General features: G+C 55.6%; 6 protein-coding genes across 6 annotated transcripts; 3 read left to right on the top strand and 3 right to left on the bottom strand.

Annotated features, from left to right (window-relative positions):
• Positions 1 to 518: 518 nt before the first annotated feature.
• Positions 519 to 2,360, top strand: N656DRAFT_794718 (MFS general substrate transporter; the record flags this gene model as incomplete). Its single annotated transcript, XM_064817327.1, has 3 exons — positions 519 to 717; positions 797 to 1,690; positions 1,780 to 2,360. 3 exons carry the CDS (start codon positions 519 to 521, stop codon positions 2,358 to 2,360), a joined length of 1,674 nt encoding a protein of 557 aa, XP_064673973.1.
• A 1,301-nt stretch (positions 2,361 to 3,661) lies between these two features.
• N656DRAFT_774656 (uncharacterized protein) lies at positions 3,662 to 7,976 on the top strand. The gene is made up of 3 exons (XM_064814310.1): positions 3,662 to 6,436; positions 6,500 to 7,188; positions 7,257 to 7,976. The coding sequence occupies exons 1-3, from the start codon at positions 3,948 to 3,950 to the stop codon at positions 7,751 to 7,753; spliced, it is 3,675 nt and encodes a 1,224-aa protein (XP_064673972.1). The 5' UTR covers positions 3,662 to 3,947; the 3' UTR covers positions 7,754 to 7,976.
• A 36-nt stretch (positions 7,977 to 8,012) lies between these two features.
• On the bottom strand, positions 8,013 to 9,197 carry N656DRAFT_774655 (putative phosphomannomutase). The gene is made up of 3 exons (XM_064814309.1): positions 9,090 to 9,197; positions 8,540 to 8,997; positions 8,013 to 8,471 (listed from the first exon to the last, which is right to left on the bottom strand). Exons 1-3 carry the CDS (start codon positions 9,177 to 9,179, stop codon positions 8,216 to 8,218), a joined length of 804 nt encoding a protein of 267 aa, XP_064673971.1. The 5' UTR covers positions 9,180 to 9,197; the 3' UTR covers positions 8,013 to 8,215.
• Positions 9,198 to 10,702: 1,505 nt separating this feature from the next.
• N656DRAFT_701664 (uncharacterized protein) lies at positions 10,703 to 13,718 on the bottom strand (the record flags this gene model as incomplete). Its single annotated transcript, XM_064810956.1, has 2 exons — positions 10,703 to 11,033; positions 11,089 to 13,718. 2 exons carry the CDS (start codon positions 13,716 to 13,718, stop codon positions 10,703 to 10,705), a joined length of 2,961 nt encoding a protein of 986 aa, XP_064673970.1.
• Positions 13,719 to 14,749: 1,031 nt separating this feature from the next.
• N656DRAFT_774653 (barren) lies at positions 14,750 to 18,115 on the top strand. The gene is made up of 4 exons (XM_064814308.1): positions 14,750 to 14,961; positions 15,059 to 15,665; positions 15,726 to 17,414; positions 17,514 to 18,115. The coding sequence occupies exons 1-4, from the start codon at positions 14,873 to 14,875 to the stop codon at positions 17,811 to 17,813; spliced, it is 2,685 nt and encodes an 894-aa protein (XP_064673969.1). The 5' UTR covers positions 14,750 to 14,872; the 3' UTR covers positions 17,814 to 18,115.
• Positions 18,116 to 18,977: 862 nt separating this feature from the next.
• N656DRAFT_774652 (uncharacterized protein) lies at positions 18,978 to 19,687 on the bottom strand. Its single transcript, XM_064814307.1, has one exon. It carries the CDS (start codon positions 19,350 to 19,352, stop codon positions 19,077 to 19,079), a length of 276 nt encoding a protein of 91 aa, XP_064673968.1. The 5' UTR covers positions 19,353 to 19,687; the 3' UTR covers positions 18,978 to 19,076.
• Between the last annotated feature and the right edge of the window lie 1,875 nt (positions 19,688 to 21,562).

Genomic DNA, 21,562 nt, shown 5'->3' with positions numbered 1-21,562 from the left:
GACGACAGGAAAGAATAGCCCTAGTACATCTATACTTTGTCTCAATGGAGACGCAATGCACGGAAGGTGGTGACCAGAATTGAGAACCATGGAAGTGAGGGGGCAACCACATCCGCATCGTCAAGTGACGAGAAGAGAAACAGTTTGAGAGCAATGCAACAACCCCGCTTGGAGGCAATGTCCGCCCCGGAACAGCATGCTTCCCCAATGGCCTTTTTCTCTTCCAACCTGCTCAGAATATTGAGACGTCCTACCAGTTGAACAATTCTTTCTTTCCAGCCGCCTATTGCTGCTGCCTTCAAGGTTCCCGAGCAAAAGCGTGGTGAGCTGCTTGAATATCTTGGAACCTCCCTCGAGGTCCCACCAAACACACACCTTGGCCTTGATTTCACCCCTGCATAACCCACTGGTCCAACACATACAGACACAAACCATAAAACACTACAACCCGGGCGATTCTCAAGCCCCCAATTCAACCATATCTCTTGAAATTCTCGTCCAAGTAGGAGGGACGCGTCATGTCACTACACCGCGTCTCGTCGATCGAGACGTTCACTACCCTCCCCGCAGAGCAGCGGCTGAGAAGATACTCGGATGCCTCAACCCGCGCCCGGAAGTTGACCTTCAACCCCCTGCCGCAGGAATGGGATCCTCAGGCCACTCCTGAGCAGCCACAGGCTGTTGGCGCCTTTGAGGTGCCCAAGTGGAAACGACTGCGTAGGTTGTCCCTGTAACACCATCCGCCAAAGTCTCATCACAGTGCAGTTTTAACAGTCTCTGCTCGACAAAACAATAGTCCAAGTCGGTCTCGCCGTGGTATACTGTTTCTTTGCGGCGGGTATTGTCTTTGGGTACGCGGCTATCAAGCCGGTCTTGAAAGCAGAAGGAGCTTATCGAAATGTGTGCTCTACTCCGGATGACCTGCCCTCCAGCGAGGACACTTGCGTTGAGATGCATCTTAACATGATGTTCACGGTGGCTGCCGTGGCTACCAACGTCGCCGCCTTGCCGGTGGGAGCAATCCTTGATCACTACGGCCCCAGAGTCTGCGGCTTGCTAGCCAGTGTTTTCCTTACGGCGGGCGCTCTCTTGATGGCGTTCGAAGCCCGGGTGCCATTCGATGGGTTGATGCTCGGATATCTCTGCCTCGCATTGGGCGGCCCCTTTACGTATATAGGCTCCTTCCAGCTGTCGAATGCGTTCCCCCGCAACTCGGGCTTCATCCTAGCGCTATTAACGGGCGCTTTCGACGCGTCGAGTGCTTTGTTCCTGGGTTACCGTCTCATCTACCAAAAAACTGAGGGCGCACTTGGCCATCGGCGCTTCTTTCTCGGTTATTTGATCGTGCCGGCTGTCATAGCACTCGCGCAGCTAACCCTGATGCCGGCGCAATCATACAAGACGATGGGCGAGCTGGTCAAGGAGATGGAAGAAGAAGAGTCCGTCGCAGATGCTGGGCCATTCGACCAGGTAGACGAGGAGACGGCCTTGCTCCAAGAGGAGCAAAGACAGCACAGAGCCGACGTGATTGAGGGCATCCAGAACGTGCTCGGGTCTGCCGAGCCCGACCAAGAAACACGGCGCGAAGAGCGCCGGAACGACATCTCGGGTGTCTGGGGAGTCATGCATCCATACTCTGCCTGGGAGCAGATCAAGTCGCCCTGGTTTATTCTCATCTGCCTCTTCACTGGTACAGTCTCCCTTATCCTGACCCTTTTCCTTCTCTCGGAAAAGCAGAACAAGACGCTGACCCTCACTTGAAAATTAACACCAAAACAGTTGTCCAAATGACTCGCATAAACTATTTTGTCGCTACCATCCGCCCGCAATACGAAGCCCTGCTCGAATCACACCAACTCGCGGTCCAGCTCAACAATTTCTTTGACGTTGCCCTTCCGCTAGGGGGGATACTTTCGATACCCTTCATCGGCACCATCCTGGACCGCACCAGCACGCTCACAGTGCTCACTATCCTCGTGTCGTGCGCCACTGCCATCGGGCTGCTGGGCATCATCCCCCACGCGCTCTGGGCTGGGTACGCCAATGTCTGCCTGTTTGTCATCTACCGCCCGTTTTACTACACGGCTGTGTCCGACTATGCCGCCAAGGTGTTTGGGTTCCGCACCTTTGGCACCGTGTACGGAACTGTCATCTGTCTGTCCGGCGTGTTGAGCTTCTCCCAGGCTGCGCTGGATTACCTGTTTGAGGAGGTCTTTGCCGGCAATCCGGTGCCCGTGAATGTGCTCCTCTTGGGACTGGGGCTGGGGGTTGGAGTTGGATTGGTGGTGTTTGTGGGAGTGAAGGTGGGTTGGGGAAGGAGGAGGAAGATGTGGGATGGGGACGCGAGGGTGGAGAGGTAACACGAGTGATAGGATGTTTATTGTTTGGATTGAACGATGACGAGAGCATTGATACAGCACATAAGCATGGTAAAAGTAGGTCATGGAAAGGAAACAGACTAAGCAAGGACTTCAAGTTGTACCTAAGTGTTGAGCAAGAACTTATACAGTCCCCCCCTTGTTTGTTCGTTAGCGCCTGACTTCAAGACTGGGGGCAGCCCTAAGATGTCAATCTCAACACCAAAACGGCCGATTTTCTATGAAAAAAAGAGGCTCTAAAGAGAATAGTCTTCTTGAGTAATGCTAGATACTCTTTTTTCTTGCATTGAATCAATTGCTCTGGCTGATGAGAGGCATTTCTCTGATTTCTGGACAATGACCCCTGTCGAGAGTCCCGCGCTAACAAACAAACAAGGGTTGAACTGTAGCTTGGAGATCAGGTTTTGATTATCTGAGTTGTTTCCAGTGCATTCCTCCCCTGGCCACACCTGGCTTGAACTTATTATCTCTTGAGTATGCCCTCCATTCCTTCTTCACTTCTTTTCTCAATGCCCGTCGCCCATGCCGATATGGAACCCTGTCCCCCGATATGTACCTAGTACGGCAATTGCATACACACGGTTCTCCAAAAATAGGCAGGGGAAGGACTCCGAAGGAGATCCGACGGTTGGGCCCGCACCCGCATGGGATGGAAGGGTGGTCAGAGCTCCCATGCTTTCCGCTTGCCCCGCAGCGCTCGCCCCGCCATCAGATGGATTTGCAGTGGCAGCTCAACTGCACCTACTGACTGACTGACATGCACATGTGGTTGCTCTTGCTCTTTAAGTGCAAACTGTCAACACAACCCTTGCAGGAGCTATGCAAGTCAGTGGCTGTAGGTATATGTACAACCCTTGTTATTTGCTCCCCCTTTTCTCATTCCTCATCTCGAAAAGCCCCGTCGACGCGTCAACGCCGCATGTGCTCGGCTGCTGTCCGACAGGCCATGATCCCAACAATGATGGAGGACGGGAACGCCCAGACAGGCAAATTTCAGTGCAAATGCCCAATGCCAGGGGGCCGAACCGCCTGCTACAGTTATGACGGCGCTTCCTAAGCTCTCTTACTGGCCCGAATTCATTCCAAGCCCTGCTAAGCGCCCAGCTTGCGAAGCCAATCACGGACGTGCCCAAGGTACCGTTGCATGCCGCCACTAAAATGCCCCTCCCGCTGACCCTGCTAGGTGAACTAACAACCCCTGTTCGATCGCGCCGCGGCCTGCGTATCTGGCCGCATATTGCCTTGCCTGACGTCCTACCTCTCCTCCAAAATTCTGAAACTGGATGCTCTGGATCTTGCTGCTGTGTGAAGCTCTCGTCGAGAATCAGATCTCTTCTCCTTCTCCAAAGGAACTATACTCGTTTTTCTGCACTCGGCGCCCAGCGCTACTTGCGGTGTCGCCGCCTCAGACGCTACCTCTGTACCCCTCTTCCCCGCTTGGATTACCGGGGCACGTTCCCGCTCGCGGTTGGCAGCTTGGGCTTCGAAACCCCGCCGCCCGAGAGCAAGTTATCAGCTAGCAACTGTTCGAAACTCGCCCCTGACTAGTACACGTTCAACCGGGCGAACATGGCTTCTGGATCACGCGACGTTCCCGAAGACGAGCTCTTCATGAGTCGCCCAGCACCCGAAGAATGCGACAGCCCAACAGTTGAGCCTTTGAGAATATTCAAGCCACAGAGCCCCTCGGGCGATAAGGCTTCGAACCGGCCCAAGTACCCACCCCCGTCGTCTTCGTCGTCCTCAACCTCTAAGCCGGCCATCGCATCTCTTCCGCCGCTACCCTCTTTCCCCTTTCCCCCTTCGACCTCTGCTGCTCCGTTACCCTACCCCGATGACAACACCCGCAAGACTGCACAGCCTCCCAAGTCCAGCCGCCTGCCCTATCCAGATGATGAGCGCAAGTCTCCGCCGGCGGGTAGAGTCTACAGTCCGCCGCCAGCTTCCTCAAGCTCCCAGGGGTATGGCGATTCATCGGCGCGCCCAACCCTAAGCACCGGAGACAAGAAAGCCGGCCTTGCCGAGAGGCGCGGAACCGCGCCGAAACCCCTTCAGAGCCCGACTAGCCCTGCCGAAGACAAGGACGAGTTGTTCGCGAAGCCCCTGAGAAACCCTGCAGGCGCCACCACCAAGATCTCGAATGCGTATCAGCAAAAGCCCTATTATCCCCCGCCCCCTGTTGCATCAAATCAAGCGTCGACCATCAATCGCTTCTCGTCCACAGCCTCCAACTCGACAACGCGGGCCAACCGAGGATCTCCACCACCACCGGAGACACCTATCGCCGAGCCGGGTGCCATACCCGGAGGTGGCATTGAAGCACGATACGCGGCCGCCGGCATCTCGGGGACTGCGACTCTCAACAGCCTCCAAACTCCAAGCGCCGCAGCGCAGTCCCGGTTGGCGCAGTATGGTGGCCAGCAGCAAGCTCCAGCCCAACAGGCACGGCCGTGGACACCCACCGAGAGTCCGGGCCAGCAGCCGTACGGGCCCCCGACCGTGTATCAGGGTGCTGATGTGGTGTCGAATCCCACACCGCCCCAGCAAAATCCTTTTACTCTTCCGCAAAATCCCAATCCGGCCACACAGGTGCCGGCAGGGGCCAACCTGCAAGTGAGCGTCCTGGAACAGGACTTTCAACGCATGCAAGCCTCGACTCCTCCGCCTGCCTACACGAGCGTAAACCCGAACGCGCCTTCTCAATATCCGAACGAGAAACAGCGGCCAACGCAACCGAGCTCTAGCGCCGCGAACGTTGCCCCAAGTGTGACCTCGGCTGCGGCTGTCTCGACTGCTCGGCCAAATGCAGCCCTTACAGGCCCTGCTGCAGCTGGCTCTCCCCCTCAACAAACGCAGAAACCTGCCGCCGCCGCTACTCCCGCCGCCGCAGCTGCGACGATTTCTGCACACAATGCTGGCCATCCTGCTTTCGCCAACGAAAACAAGCCGGCGACAGCGCAAAACGGGCAGCCCCTGACGCACACCCCCTCGCTCCTCGCTGCTGCCCAGTCGCCGCCTCCACTCCCTGAAGGCTGGATTGCCCATCTCGACCAGAACTCGGGTCAGTATTACTACATCCACCTGGCAACCCAGGCTACACAGTGGGAATTTCCCAAGGGGCCCAACCCCTTGAACCACGAGCCCGCCCCCCTGTCGCCCACGGCGTCGACGTATGGCAACCCCCTTGGATCGCCCCTTCTTGCTGGCGGAAAAGCTGGCCTCGCCTCACCCATGTTTCACCCACAAGGCCACCCAGGCTATGCTGAGAGCATTCTGAGCGTCACCCACTCCGTGGCTCCCTCGACAGCGGGTTTCACCGGTCCCCCTCCTACCGCAGGCGTTGAAATGTACAAGGTCATGCCAACCAACGGCGTGTACTTTGGCCCTTATCTGCGCTATGTGAATATGGATTTGGAAAAGGGCGTTTGGCTGGGCAGCATCATGATTGTTACCGACGCGCCGCAGCCCCCGACCATCCATATCCACTTGAGCGTGGATCTGTCGCCAAATCCACGCCAGCTTATACCGCACAACATCTATACGCACCAGAGATGGGTCTTTTACAAGTACGACGTGGACCTTCAAATGTCTGATCATGGCACGGAACGGTGGACGTATGCCGTGACATCGCACCTTGGCTGCACCCGGTACGAGTTTGTCGTCGCGGGACGCTACGAAACTGGCTGGCGCATGATTGCGCACTCCGGCAATGACTTTGCGCCGTCGACCAACCAGAACGAGAGGGCCAAGCTCGGAGGCGTTGGGTTTATGTGGAAGGATATCCTGCAGAAAAACGTCGAGTGCGGTGGATTCCATGTTCAGCTCGGCCTCGGCGCTCAGATATATGGGGACCGCCTCTGGCGGGAGGTTCCCCTTTTGAAGCAATGGCTCGCCATGCAGGGGAGGGAGAACCGCAAGAATGCGCCATGGACAGCGAGACACCAGGAGGACGTCACTCACGCTTACTTCCACTACTATACCAGCCACTTCGACCAACCCTTCTTGCGCGAGGCATTTGCGCAGATTCCGCATGTCTTGCAGATTGACGACCATGATATGTACGTCTTTAGACCCAGGAGCCCCTCACTTCATTTTTGAATTCTTGCTGATCATGTCCCTAGCTTTGATGGCTTCGGCTCGTATCCCGACTACATGCAGTCGTCTGCCGTGTTCAAGGGCATCGGCCGCATCGCCATCGACATGTACCTGCTCTTCCAGCACCACACTACGATCGAGATGCTGCGGAACGTTAGCTCTGACATGGATTTGTTTACCATCACCGGGTCGGGCTGGCATTTCGTCAAGTTCCTTGGCCCTGCCGTCGTAGTGGTGGGTCCGGACTGCCGGTCGGAGCGCACGCAAAGCCGCGTCATGGCCGGCCCGACTTATCAGGGAATCTTCCCCAAGGTCGCAACATTGCCGCCCAGCGTGCAGCACTGCATCTGGATGATCTCGGTACCTGTCGTGTACCCACGCCTTGAGACGGTCGAGACGCTCGCCAACACGTTCGCGACTGGCAAGAAGGCCGTTAACACGACGTACAATATCCTTGGTAAGGTGACGAGCTCGGTGGCGGGTGTGGTTGGCGGCAAGGAGGTGGTGCAACACGGGTTCAAGGAAGTCAAGAAGGCGGTGGGCAAGTCAGGGCTTATGGGCAATGTGCTTAATCAGTTTGGCGACATTGACATTGCCGAGGAGCTGAAGGATCTGTGGACCCACGAGTCCAAAGATCTCGAGAGGACGTATCTGATCCGGACCCTGCAAGGGATTGCGCAGCAGAAGGGCATCCGCATGACCTTCCTGTCTGGAGGTAAGGCCGCCTGCTCTTTCTTTCCATCTGACCCATTTCATCCAGCTAACTTTATGAAATCGTGACAGACGTCAACTGCTGTGGTGCCGGCCTCGTGCACGACCCTGCCCACCCAAGCGACCACAAGACAATGTACCAAGTCATCGCCTCCCCAGTCGTCGCAGCGCCCTGCAGCAACTACCTTCTCAAGATGCTGCACAACAACAAGCTACTGTATGTGCCCCAAAACGGTCACAAGTCGACGCACGAGGTGAGCGACACCAAGGAGGACATGATGGAGATCTTCCACACAGACGCCTCAGGAGGGGCCAGGGAGCACAAGAAACTCATGGCAAGGAGGAACTATGTCGCGATTGTGGTGTACGACCCGGAGGCGCTTGCGGGAGGGGTGGCACAGCAGCAGCAGCAGCAGACCGGATATGCGGCAAGCGTGGGCAGCGGGAACTCGGGCGGGCTGAACAAGTTGAGTTTGGCCGTGGATTTTGTGGTGCAAGGCGATGGCGCGTTCACGGCGACGACAAAGTACGGCCCGGTCATTGTGCCGCATTTGGAGTTTGGCCATTGAGCCAGCCCTTTGCATTACTAGGGGTCGATGTTTGATGATGAGATGAGATGACGGCTGCCTTAGCTTCGTAGTCAGTGCTTGTGGTTCTTAGGGGTTGGGTAATTTGGTTGCTAACCTAGACTCCATCTATACGTGGTAGTGGTTCCTGGTTTATATCACTGGCTTGTATTAGCGGATTGTTCGTTATACGTTCTTGCTAGTTAAATAAGATAATCTTCTGGAGATCAAGGGGTTGCTCAAAGGGACTCTCGGAAGCAACTGGCATAAACAGTGTATTTTTCTGTATACCCTTTTCCATGTCATTGCCCATGCAGACATTATCATAGGATTCGATTACCAACTTGCCAACTCCATCTATTAGATCTGTACGTACGCACGCTGTAAGCTTTTATGCTCTTCGTCTACCAAGCTTACCGTAACCCGGCTTTTGTTTTTCTTTTGTGTTTCCTTCCTTTCCCATGCCTACTCCAAATTAAACAGCTTCTTCAGCTCCGCCATGGTATCCTCTGGGCCGGTCACGGTATGACCTATGGTCCGGCTGTCGGTGTAAATCTCGTAGTCGTTGCCGCCCTCAAACGTCTTGTCGCCAAAGAAGTGGATAGTCGTGTACTGCACGCCGCCGGGCTTCTTGGCCTCGTTCTCGAGGTGCTGCAGGCAGTATGTCTTGTCCCAGCCGGCGGGGAAGACGTCGAACGAGATTTGCCCGCCGATGGAGAACCTGTTATTCCCAGTTTGCCATCTGTTTAGTATACTAAGTGATTAAAACAGGGTAAGAAGAGAACGTACGTCAAGCCCAAATGGCCAAAGCGCTCCTTGAGCTTCTCGACAAAGGCCTTGCGCACGCCGTGCTCCTTGTCGTACTTTTCGTAGTCGTTGCGCTCCTGGACCGAGGCGTTGCGGCCGATCGGGGAGACGTTGATCATGCCGTTGCGGAACTCGACAAAGGTGCCCCGCTTGATGGGTATGTCGAGGTCGGCAATGTAGTGCAGGATGAAGTTGACGAGCTCCTTGTACCGCTCCTCGCCGAGCCAGCGGATGAAGCTGTTGGACGGGAGCGCCTCGCCCAGCCGGTACGCCGTCAGCCCGTTCTCGGCGAAGCAGAAATCGAACAGCGACGTCACGTCGACTCCCGTGCTGTTCCCCAGCTGCTCCTGCTGTTTTATCAGGTCGCTGCCCCCGACGAACCCGATGGCTACCTTTTGCCGCAGTCGTGCGAGGAGGTTGAGGATCTCGGGCGAAGCGCTCTACGGGGCCCAGGGAAGGGAGTTGGGTTCCATGTTAGCTGAGGGGAAACGGGTAATTAAAGAAGAGGAAGAAGAAGAAGCAATGCACGCACCCGCCGGGCGGGCGTCAGAGTGCCATCGACGTCAAACAGGCAGATGGTGTTCTTGATCTCGCGATCCGCAAGGGGAGGGTACGTCGCCATTGTTGTTGGATTTAGGGGTCTGGAGTTTGGTAGACGAGGAAGGCAACTAGTCGGAAGATGAACTACACCGCACTGGCAAAATGTAAGAACAATTGAAGTTGTCGGATTTGAGACGAAATAGAAGGACAGTTGTTCACGTTAGACCACCTTGAGGTTCTGTCCCTCCTCCCTCGAACTATCGGTCAAGGGACCAATGACCCCTCCTTGACCGCCTTCGTGTTGGGAAGCAAGGGAAGCCTTGCCCCTCACGACCCCTCCTCCACTGTCATGCCCCACCTGCACATGCATCGTTGAAGTGCTGAAGCATAGATCCCTTGCTATGAGCAGTACATACAATTCAGGGGCAGAAGATGGAGGAAGCTCACCTCGTCTGAAGTTGAAAATACCTACGCAATGCTGTCCTTAAACATGCGTCTTACAATTCTGCCTGGTCTAAGTAATTTTTCAGACACTTGAACGTAAGGATCTCAAGGCGCCATGCTGTGACGCGAACGGGTCTCAGCTAAGATCTCATCGAATTTGACTTTGATTCTATCAGATGCCGCTGCCCGATGCTAATTGGAAAATCGGCCACCACAAAAGACAGTTGATACCGAGCCGCTGGGAAATTGAGAGTAGTTCCACGTATGCCCCCTTTCTTGAGAACATATGACTTACGGGCTCCAATGCCTACCCCTGAGGCTCGTGTGGAAGGGTCCTTGTGGCGGTTATCATGTATGTCTCTAATATACTTCGTAAAGTCGCTAGTTTTCTAGAACCTGCGCTGACAAGCGACGACCATCTTTAGATGGGGTCACCTATGAAACACGGATGAGGTCTTGAAGCTGATGGCTCAGTGCTGTTGTAAACCGATCCAGGAGCTTCTCCAAGATTGTGATGCTCCCTGTCGCGCGTGAAACGAAACAGTCGATTCTATTGAAACCCATGAACCAACTTGCAGCCGCATCGCAACAACAAAACGGCAACCGAGGGTGTCCCGTACACCATTGTTCTGGCAGCGCAAGCCTTCCCAATGTCCCAAATGTGGTTCACCTGCTGTTCCTCGGCATGGAGCTTGAGCGTGCGTATATTGGAGCGTTGTGGTCGATGTCGTAGTCGTCCAGTACGAATGCCGCCCCACATCGACCGGTTGCCCTATTCCAGACAGGATGATGCCTCCGGTCGTCGCAGTTGATATGGGCCAGTCACTGCCGCTGGGCTCGACATTATGACCCTCAGCACCAAGAATCGTTCGCAAACAAACCCTTTCGCTGGATTCCGAATTCTGATCCGGAGTCATCAGGAAGTGAGGCGAGGGTCTGGCCGCCAATAGAGAAAGCAAGACATCTGATGTCTGTCCAAGAGCCACACGTTGCATGGAGTGTGTTCCTGTTCTGGTTGTCCATGATGACAACATCAGCGCTTGGAGCGGCTGCAGCAAACCGCCCGTCATCAGACAAGAATGCCATAAGAACGAGGATGTTGCGACTGAGATAAATGGAGTGAACCATCTGTGATTGCCCGCTGGTGTTCTCCAACTGCTTTCAGGAAACGTCAGACCAGACGCCCGTAAGCTCGGTAACGAGGTTGATGATGGTGCCAATGCTCCAGATGGTAATCAACCCCCAGCCAATCTTGCGGCTCATCAACCAGTTATTGGATGGCACCACAATGAGTAGAACGATGAGGGTTAGCAGCAGTGTAATGGCCGAGATCATCAAGGTGCCGCCAACTTGGATGCGATATGGTTTGTAGAGGACCGGTAAGTCAGGGTGCTTCTTGTGCTTCTTGTTGGCCCGGGCAATGCCCATCCACGCACCGCCGATGCCCACACCGAGCAGAATGTTCAGCATCGGTCCCCCAAAGCATGCAGCCCTGTTGTGCCGTGTTAGTTGCCGCGCAAATGAGTCATGCAGGATATGTGACTTACAGTGCCATGACTGGGTATCCCAAGCGGGCAACCGTGACGTCGGCCACGAGATCGCCCAGCGAGTTACCCACTGCAAACACAGTCAAACCTAGGATAGCTTCCGAAATATTCAGGATGACGCCAAAGGCCTTGAGGACCCCAACTACCTCTCCCGCAATGGTCGATATCCATGCAACGCTGATGATGAATCCGAGGAAGCACAAAAGAAAATGGTACTTGGGCTTCTTTTCCTCGCTGGTGGTCAGGAGGAGGGCTGCCAACAGACAAAGGGACACCAGAAGCGAGTACAGGACCAGTCTCAGCAAGACCTTCCCTGGTTGCTCCAGATCTTCCGCTGTATTGGCCCAGAGAATGAAGACCACGAAGAGCGGCCCAGTAAACAGCTGCACTGCCACAAGCCATCGGTTCCAGCCGGAGGGTGGCTCCAAAGAAGATGCTGATGTGTGGTAAGAGTTCGAACCTGTCGGCTTCATCGTTTGCGGAATCTGGCTGTCGAAGGGCGGATTTCCACTCGCAGGGACCGAACTCTGTCCGTCTGAAGGATATGGATTATCCGGCAATCGCTGTGAGGGAGACAAGCTGCGGGGTGATCTTGTTGAAACAGATCTGGCCCTTCGCCGATACGCCTGCCACTCTGTCTCGGGCTGTATATCGCCGTCGGTTTCTAGTGAGATGGGTGGCGCAGTGTTTCCAGGCTGCCCGAACTCCGGGGGATCAGCGGTATGGGCCTCGAACGGGCCACTTTCATTGTCCGTCTCCACTACCGGCAATGTCACGACGAGAAGGAAGATGCTTGGGACCGAGACGATGCTTAGAAATTTATCCCAGAGCGTTTTCTCACTCCACCCCTGGAGGGTTGGGAAGATGGTGGCGAGAAGGACGTGGGGCGCTGGCAGCAGCTGGTAAGGCCACCACTTGACAGGCCTGGGGTGCTCTGCATGGTCATCGAGACTTGGGAAAGACTGGCGGTGCGCGTCTGAGTGAATCGGGAACGGAAATGCAGTCGGCTCTTGATAGGGCGTTAAAGGAGCCGGAGACTCGGACACACTTCTGAGAGGGGACAAAGCAGGCGACGACTGTGCGCTTGATTGTCGGCTAGGAGAGGGAATCTGGAGTTGCAGGTGTCGAGTCTGCTTGGATGAAGGGGAATCATCTGTCACGCCATCAGCTGGCGAGCCAAGCGGCGGCGCAAGCCTTCCGTCGATGGTGCGAGCTGCTGAGCTAGTGCGGGTTGCCGGTCTCAAAGCAGCTTCAGGTTGGCGCTGTTGCAGACCGTCACTCTCCAGGTTGGGAAGCCCGTTCCCGTATATTAGCGCGCGTTCTCTTGCGTCAGCTGGTGGATGGGCCGGAAAGGACTGTGTCCTCGGGCGACCACGAGGATCGCCTGGACTGGAGCGGGATTCTAGGTCACCAGTGTATGACCTGCCCGGGAGTGGACCCATGTGCATATTTCGTTCCTTCTGTAGCGAAGATAGTACCGCTCTAAACTCTAGTACGCCCACTAGACTGGGCCGGATCGGAGTGATGGTGGTGTTGCTTCGTCCCCAGCGGGGCCGGTTAACACGCATGCTGCTCGCCATTTCGGCAGCAACTTGTATATCTCGCTCCTCGTCGTCCTTATCAGGGGACAACGGCTGCAACCCAACGCCGTCAATCTCAATCCGGGGTCCCTGTTCCAAGGCGCTGATATCGGCAGGTTCGGGGGCGCTACGCGAGCGACCTCCCACTGGCGCGGCTTCGTCTTCATCCGGCTCATCGCGGTAGGGTTCCAGCTCTTCGGCGCCACGACCCGAGGGACCATAAAGGTGGGCGCGGGCAGCGGCATCTCTCATGCGCTTCCTCCTCTTTCGTACTGTGAGCCAATGCCATCCTACCACGACCAGCACATAGAAGAGATAGAAACCGATCATGGTGAAGCACTCCCACAGATGCAGCTCTCCGTCGGCCAGGAAGACCATAGTAAAGCTAATTGCTGCGATAAAGAAGATAATGTCCCGGACGAAGACGCGCCTGCTGACCTTGAACTCGCGGACCAGGGCCATCGAACCGGCGACGACGGCTGTGATGAAGCCAGCAGCGCCGATCAGCTCGCCCACCGCCATACTCCCGCTGTTAGAGCCCATTGCGGCGAAGGTGCTGAAGACATCTGGCGAGCCGTTGCCGAATGCCAGAAATGTGACACCAGCCAGACTCTCGCTCAGCCCAAGCACACTGGAGATGGTGCTGAGATTGACGCTGAAGAAGTCGCTGGCGGCGATGCCGATGGTGGTAAAGAGCAGGCCAAGCCATACTGCGAGAATGGCAAAAGCGACGGGCTTCACACTGCCCAAGGTGCAATAATAGAAGGCCAGGTAGTGCAGCAAACCGGCCTCGTCGTCTTGGCAGTTGGCGAGCACAAAGGCGCATTGGTCGGCAGCTTCGCGAACGGCACGGCAGTCGACATCTAATCGTTGCTGTTGCAGACCTCTTGAGGCCAGAACGGGTCGATCCGCGCGACGAGCGGAGGTCGGTGCGAAGGGGGCAAAAAGCGCGAAAGCAGCGATCACGGTGACGAGCAAGACGCCCGCAGCGGCCGGCCGGCGGCGGAAGCCCTTGTCACGGCTCCGGATTGGGCGGGTTGTCGCAGACATTATCGATGCTGCTCACGGCGGCATGGCGCAGATCTAAGAGAAAAAAAAGCAGATGAGTTATGTCGAAGCGCCAGCAGTGTATGTGTGTGTTTATAGGTAGGTATATCCTCTTATGTATATGCCACTTGGAGCTTGCTGTTGTCAAGACGACGGCGACGATAACTGTAACCTGTAACCGAGCGTCGGGTTATGAGATCATGGCGTCAGACCTGGGCCGGTCCAACAGCAATGAATGAGCGGCCATTGATGAACGCGTGGACACTGGACAGCGTGCGACCCAGACCAAGGGCAGCGCTGCCGACCCCCTGTCGCTGCTGCTATCAAGGAAACCTGAAGCTCCAATTGGGGCCAACAATAAGCTCCCCCATTCAGCAAGCAAACCGACTGCTTGAAACGGCTGGTGCCAAGTCTCGTTGCAGTCAGAGCAGGATGACTGTCCACATCAATCAATTCGTCCCTCTCGTCATTCCGTACTGTATCCAGGAGGCAAACCATACGCGGGTAGCCGCCGTGCGAGACAGGATGGCATGGGCCGTCACTGCAAACTAATGATAGCGGTAGTGAAACATGAGAACATTCCTGCAAAAGAGCACTGTCATGAATGCTTATACCAAGTCAAAGTTGCTACACCCGGGCTGTGGAGGGACGAAGCATGGCGAGTAGCGTTTTCCTCCATGCAAGGCGTAAATCGAAAGATACCAGAGTAAGCAGGTGCATAAGGCACCTAACGTTGCCTTTCAAATGTTTTGAGCCTGGATCCGTCGCTACCTTCAAAAACGTTAGGTAGACAATTGCATGTTAAAAATACCGGTACTTTATGCAGTCAGTCATGCTTGATGGCAATTGCAACTGACAGCTGACAGACGATGACTGGAAACATTCAATTCAATCAGTTGCCAAGGCCCGGTTTAACTACCGTTATCAGCGGAGCACAAAGCGGCTAGCGTTATCAACACGTGCCTTCGCTCCACTGGTGGTCGCTCAAGCCAATCACCGGGCCCGTATCGTGGCTCAACCCGCCAAAGTAAACAAACAGTTTTAGGGTTGCCGCTCTCTCCGAGTCTCGGGTTGACGACGACATTCGAGCGCAGAAGTCGATATTCGAGCGCATCTGTGTGTCTACACCATCAACAGCGACAAATCGCCATAACACGATGCCTCGAGTCGCCCAGGGCCCGCGCAGAAGCGGGAGCAGAAATGTTTCGGGATCACTGCTCGGCTCGCCATTCAAATCACCAATAAAGTGAGTCGCATCGCGTCTTTTAACTCTTTTCCACCCGCAATCGAATCTATCGAATACGCCAGAGGAGAACTGTGACTGAACCGCATACCGCTTTTAGGATTCCATTAAATGATGACGCCCAAGAAAAAGCCGAGCGCTCATACGGCCGCAAAGCCGCCTATGAAGCCCAGATTAACCAGCTCAAGGCGGCTGCGACGAGCACACCCCGCAGGTCAAGCTCAAACCTCAACGACCTAGATCACGGCGGATCGCCCAGCTCCAACCCTCGCACACCACGGCAACGTCGGAGTAATGTCATGGTTTTGGACGAAGACGAGCAGCTTGTGGTGGGCGGCAGGGCCGTTACGCCGCTCAAGAGGGTGCCCATTCTGGCCAACTTTGAGGAGTGGATGAAGATGGCCACCGACAACAAGATCAACGCCGCCAACTCGTGGAACTTTGCCCTGATCGACTACTTTCACGACATGTCGCTGCTCAAGGAGGGTGACGGCGTCAATTTCCAAAAGGCCAGCTGCACCCTCGACGGCTGCGTCAAGATCTACACGAGCAGAGTCGACAGCGTTGCCACCGAGACGGGGAAGCTGCTCAGCGGCCTGGCTGACAGCCGCGACAGCAAGAAGAGGGATCGTGAGGGTGACGAGGATGACGAGGAAGAAGAGGAAGTGGACGAGGACGGCAACGTGCGGAAGAAGCCCAAGAAGAAGGTCTGTCGCGTTTCGTTGTCTGCGCTATTGTCTGATTCGCGATGCTAACCCGATTTGCAGGCCCAAAGGTCATCAGAAGCTACTTTAGCGCCATCGTTTGCATCCCTGCAACTGAAGAAGCTCGAACTAGAGTTCGCCGTCGACCCTCTCTTCAAGAAGGCCTCTGCAGACTTTGACGAGGGCGGCGCAAAGGGACTTTTGCTGAACCATCTGATGATTGACTCTCAGGGCCGCATCGTCTTTGATAGCAGCGACGACGCGGCTGACGCAGCCGAGGCTGCTTCCAAGTCGCGCCGGGGAGGCGACGGTGAGGATCTAGATGCCATGGACATTGATAGCGATGATATGCCCCAAGACCGTGAGGAGACGCCTACGCCCGAGGCAGTAGAAGAGGATGAGGATGTCGAGATTGACGTCGCCGGACTTGGAGCGAGATTTTTCCCGGACTTGAGTCGCCTAGACAGCATGGATGTGTGTCCGTCTCTCAAGACCTTCGACCTCGGCGACCCGTCAGGCTCCCTGGATATCCCGTTTCTGCGGGCACCGGACGATTGGCGCCAAGACCAGGACAAGGAGAAGACCCCTGGCGCGGACGGCATTGGTGACAAGTCTGGTATGTTCATTGACGAGGAGAACCCGCTAGGGTTTGAGGACGATGATGGACTTGGGACCTTTGACTTGGGTGCCGATGTCGACTTTGGCGAAGGCGGCGAGGCCTGGGCGCGTCAGGCTGCCAAGGACCCGCAGATGATACGCCCTTTTGATGTCGGTCTGGGGTTAGGGGATGGCGCAGGTACGGAAGGAGGAGACGACGGGGTTGACATGATGGACGTTGCGAACGGCGACTTTATGGTATCCATGACACATGCCCAAAAGGCCGACAAAATGCACGAGGATATCCTCGGCTATTTCGACCAGGCCCTTCAAAAGAACTGGACGAGTGCCGAGCACTGGAGGATACGAAAGATCAAGGACGTCAACAAGCCGACAGAGCCTACAAGACAACGCAAAGAGAAGCAGCCGTTCGAAATCGACTTTGCGTCACCACTCGACCCGGCAGTCGCCGAGCTGATTTACACTCAAGCCTCGAGTAATTCAGCCATCTCCATGCCGAAGAAGGACTGGAAGTCCAAGTCGCGCAACCTCCTTCCCGACGACAAGCACTTCAGCTCCAAACAACTCCTAAACCTATTCCTCAAGCCCAAGGCCCGCATGGGGCGGCGGCGCATGCTCGGCGGGGGCAGCCGGATAGGCAATATGGACAACCAGCACCAGAACGACGTCGCCGAAGGCTTGATGGACGAGGCCTTTTGGGCGTCACAAAAGCCGCCACAGCTTCACCCGGATGACGGCGCCCCCGGACCCGACGACGACTCCACCCTGCCCCAGGGCGACTATGACGCCAACTTCTTCCAAGACGACGGTTTACCCTTCCCCGGCGGCGGTGGTGGTGGTGGCGACGACGACGACGACATGGACGAGTTTGCCGACGCGCGAGAGCACTTCTCGCCCGAGGCCGGCGGCGGACTGGGACCGGGCGGCATAATGATGACCGACATCGGCATGACGGGCGCCTTCAACGGCCTGACGGTGACCAACCCGCACGACCTGGCGTTCGGGACCATGCTCATCACGCAGAACCGGCGCGTCAGGCCCGAGTACGTGCAGTACGCGCGCGTCGCGAAAAAGGTGGACGTCAGGCGGTTGAAGGAGGAGATTTGGAAGGGGATGGGGATGGATAAGTTGGATGTATGTGCCTTTCTTGTCTTTTTTTTCCCTACCCTCAATCCCCCTCTGCAGTGTTTTGTCTTTCTATTCCCCTTCCTTCCTAAACTGACACGAAAATAGGGCCCTGCACCTGCGCCGGAACAAGCAGCAGCAGCAGCAGAAGAAGAAGAGACAACAGGTGCATCGACAGAACAGAAACAACAAGAGCAAGACCCCGTCCTCAAGTTCACCGACGTCATGAACGGCCTGCAGCGCGTCTACCCGAAGCAGGTCATGAACGACATCTCTACCAGCTACTGCTTCATCTGCCTGCTGCATCTGGCCAACGAGAAGGGCCTGGTGATTGAAAAGACGCCCGAGCTGGACGAGCTGCACATTCGGAAGGACTGGTCGGCCGAGATTGTGGATGGGGGGGCTTGATCGAGATCTGCTTCCTTTTCTATCCCCTGACTATTTCCCTTTTTCTCTATGTTCGGGATATAGAAGCCGCCTATGTCGAGCTGGTGTTGGCTACCTTATGTATGCTCCCTTTTGTTTTCTTCTCTGGTCGGGAGTTGATGAGCGATGCGAACGGAAACACGTATACAACGCAGCGTGAATGAGGGTTGGTTCTTGTGATGGGTGTATTTGGTGCGTCTACGATTAATGATACATGCATCGCCGTCTTGGCTTATGTTGAAAATTCTTCTCCGTCATGAAGATGGGGCGTACTTAGTAGACCTTCAACGACTCTCATGTGCTTCCTTCTCTCCTCTCACCAGCGTGGTCCCCGTTTTGCCGGCTTGTATCCTGTTCGTGATCCTCCGAATCTTGCTCGTCAGGAGGTAGCCCTAGGGACGCCAAGATTGCATCCAGCCTGTTCTCCAGACTTGTCAAGTGCGCCTCGAGAGTGGTGGCTGTCTGCTCGCCCCTGTGCGTCGAGGAAAGCCGTTAGCATGCCGAGGGAGGGGAGACGGGCCACGTGGGAAATGCTTTCCCCAACAGCGGCTCTTTGACAGCTCCAACTGGCATCTTGGGGTTTGACAATGTCTGCCCATGTTGCCTACGCCGAACCCCTCTCGGGACGGCGGCAGAGTACATACGTAGAAGGGCGCCAATATGGGGGAGAATCAAAACAAGGGAAGGGAAAAAAAGCAGCCAGGGACGCTAGCGACGCACGGGATCAATCCGGCCCCTGTCCATAGGCTTGCCAATGCATCATGTTACGTGTACGGCGAGGTGAAAATGTGAATGCAAGTTAGAGCCAAAACTCCGGTAATCAGAAGACCCTGCAGATCTCTGAGAGACCCCCATTTTTCAGGGTCCTGATGTTGCATTCTCGCCCTTGCCGCGTTGTAGTGCGTTACAACTGCGGGGAGGGCTCAAAGAAAAGCCGTGTTCGGCCATGGCAGCGGCGAGGACATGTACAGGAGCGTAGACAAGACTTTGACCGCCTTGTTTTCCTCGTCCAACCCGCGCAAGGATGCGAATGGGGGAAAGTCACACGACCGCCCACGATAGGCTCTGGTCAAAAGGGGCCAGGGAAATTTGACGAACACAGGAAGCAGATGACTAGCATACCTAGCGAGGTCTCTAAGGGTCTGGACCGTAATCCGGAGGGACAGCATGTCAGCAGGGATGATATGCATAATAAACGTATAGGAAAGCAGAGTTGAGCAGGGCTGAACATGGACACCGGGGCGGCTATACAAACCCCGTGATGAAGCTTGTCCAACCTCCTCTCCAAGGGCAGTACACTAGGAGACTAGCAGTAGGTAGGCGATGGGCTCTTACCTGCGCCAGCGTGTCGGCGACCGACGAAGAGGACGGCGAAGACGAAGATGGCTGGGGCGAGGGGTTCCCATTTCGCATGCTGGCCTGGGCCGTGTCCGTACCATCGGCAGCCTCTGCCGGCTTGGCACCGCCGCCAGCGTCCGAGTCGGCGCCTTCGGGCTTTGGAGGAGTCGCTGATGGGGTCATGGCGCCACTGGATTTGGCGACCGATGCGCGGGAATAATGGGGTTGAACAAGCCTTATTGTTTTCTTATTACTTTGCCTTGTTAGCAGAAGTCATCGGCTGAACCACTGCAGAGGAAAGAAGCCATGTATGTACCAGTTCTGGCGGGCTCTGACAGGCCCAGGCAGTTTGAAGATGTCAAAACATCGATGCTCCCCGGCAATGGGTACCGGTAACTTACACCGCCGGTACACGGGAAACTTTGCCCTCACCAAGTTAGGTCGATCGGATCCAGCTAACAAGGCAGTGGATTGCTGGTAAAGCGTGAAATGTGAATGGTGTTGTGTGGGTGAGCAAAGCCGGGTGTTTACGTTACCGGTAATGGCTGCCTCCGCTGGGACAAGCCCCGTTTAGAATAACGTACGATTCTTGCAGCAGGCTATGGCGCTTTGGGAATTGCCGATCAGTAAGGGCTGCCGCGCCAACCGAGTTCAACGAAACTCTTCGCTCTGGTCTGAGCATTTCGGCCGCCTGGAGACGCAGTTGTGAGGGGCTCCAGCCACGGTATATACGCCCAGGAATTCGGGCGGTGCTGACAGAAGTGGTCGAAAGAAGCTCTGTCGCTACAAAAATATCCGCTATCGTCAAGCTGCAAAGTGACAAAGCTAGTGTATGTGTAGGCACGGTTTACCGCAAGGAGATGGGGAACGTTCTAGGCCCTCGGTCGAAAACCTAAGCAAATCGGCCAATCGGGACCCATCTTCCGCTCGACTATGCTGGGCATCTACGAGAGCAAGAGCTCATGACCTCGTGGAACGGGATTTGTCAGCCTGGCAATCGGAAATCCCATGCCCGTTCAAACCGGCAATTTCCACCGAGGCTGAGGTGCTGGTCCAAAGGGCATTCATCAAGCTGTCACTGGGGACTCCCTGAGACATTATTCTGCATGTCCACGAGCCGACAGGTCTGCTGCGTACCTGGCAGTGGGTGAATGGTTTTCTTGTCCGGTTTGTCTGTCCCAAACCGATGAAGAATGCCTGCGACCTTATGTAGTAACCTAGGAATGTCATGTAGGTAGGCTGCAGGTCCGTGGCCCACGGTTGGGAGTCGGAAACAAGGCGTCCCATAATTAACCAGAGGACTGCTGTATGGGTAACCGATGAGAAACACCATACATAAACATACATACAGCGGCATGACAGGGGGTCTCATGGCAATCACGTATTGGGGAGATGGGATTTCTGGAAGAAATCCACATCCACCATCGCATCGCACAGCTCCTCAGCGCCCAGGCCCTTTCCCGCACCCCGCCAGGACACGAGTCCGACTGTCCGACTGCTCGTCGCAGCACCAACGACGGAAGGGAGGCACCCTTCACGTTGACTGCCTCATACGTTTACCCCTTCCAATTGTTGGTACACAATACGTACGTAGTAACGTTATACGGTAGCAACGCAGTCGAAACGAGGCCCAACTTGGGTCTGATCGATCGTTCTTATCCAGAAAGTTGGGATGAGGCAGCTGCCGAACATGCTCAGGCGCATCGCGGGGGAGGGTGAGATGCGACTGGCTGGTTCCCCCGGTCGAGCCTGCCACCGTGACGCCGCAGCCGCTACACCATGTTGGGAAAGGCGGCGGGTAGGCGACACTCGATTGGTTCGTTCTCGTCGGCTTTTCCTCAGAATCGTACGTTTTTTATGTGCCTCCTGAACATCGATGGAGATCGAGATCCTTCGTGGGCCACTCTCCCATCTGGTCCGCTGCCCGACACCGCGGTCACCTTTGATGGCATTATTGCTGCCCGCTCTTCGAAACTGACAATCCTCCACAGAGCCCCGCTGCTGCTTTGTGGCATCATCATCAAGCCTGTGTATCTTCACACAGTTGGCACCTGACACTGACAGAAGGGCCATTTGCCAAGTCGCATCGTGGGCAACATTCCCATCTGTCGGACAGGGCAATGTCCATTGGCCGGCGATGGGAAATCGGGTCGCCGAAAATGGGACTTGTGGCAAAGCGCAGAACTCTGGGCCAAACTGACAATTACACAGTACCGTACGGAGCGTACTCTACATCCAAAGATTTTGTAGACCCGCCCTAACTACGAATACCTGGATAGTTGATTGGATTGATTGTCATTCAATTCCAAGGTCGAATGAATCACTACGGTACACCATGTAAGGGCAGAAGAACGGAGCACAAACTTGCAACAAAGCAACTTCGAGTTGCAAGT

Source organism: Canariomyces notabilis (genome assembly GCF_033297395.1).
Source record: "Canariomyces notabilis strain CBS 508.74 unplaced genomic scaffold N656scaffold_2, whole genome shotgun sequence".
NCBI lineage: Eukaryota > Fungi > Ascomycota > Sordariomycetes > Sordariales > Chaetomiaceae > Canariomyces > Canariomyces notabilis.
The sequence above is the reverse complement of the archived record's forward strand: the minus strand, read 5'-3'. Positions and strand labels throughout refer to the sequence as shown.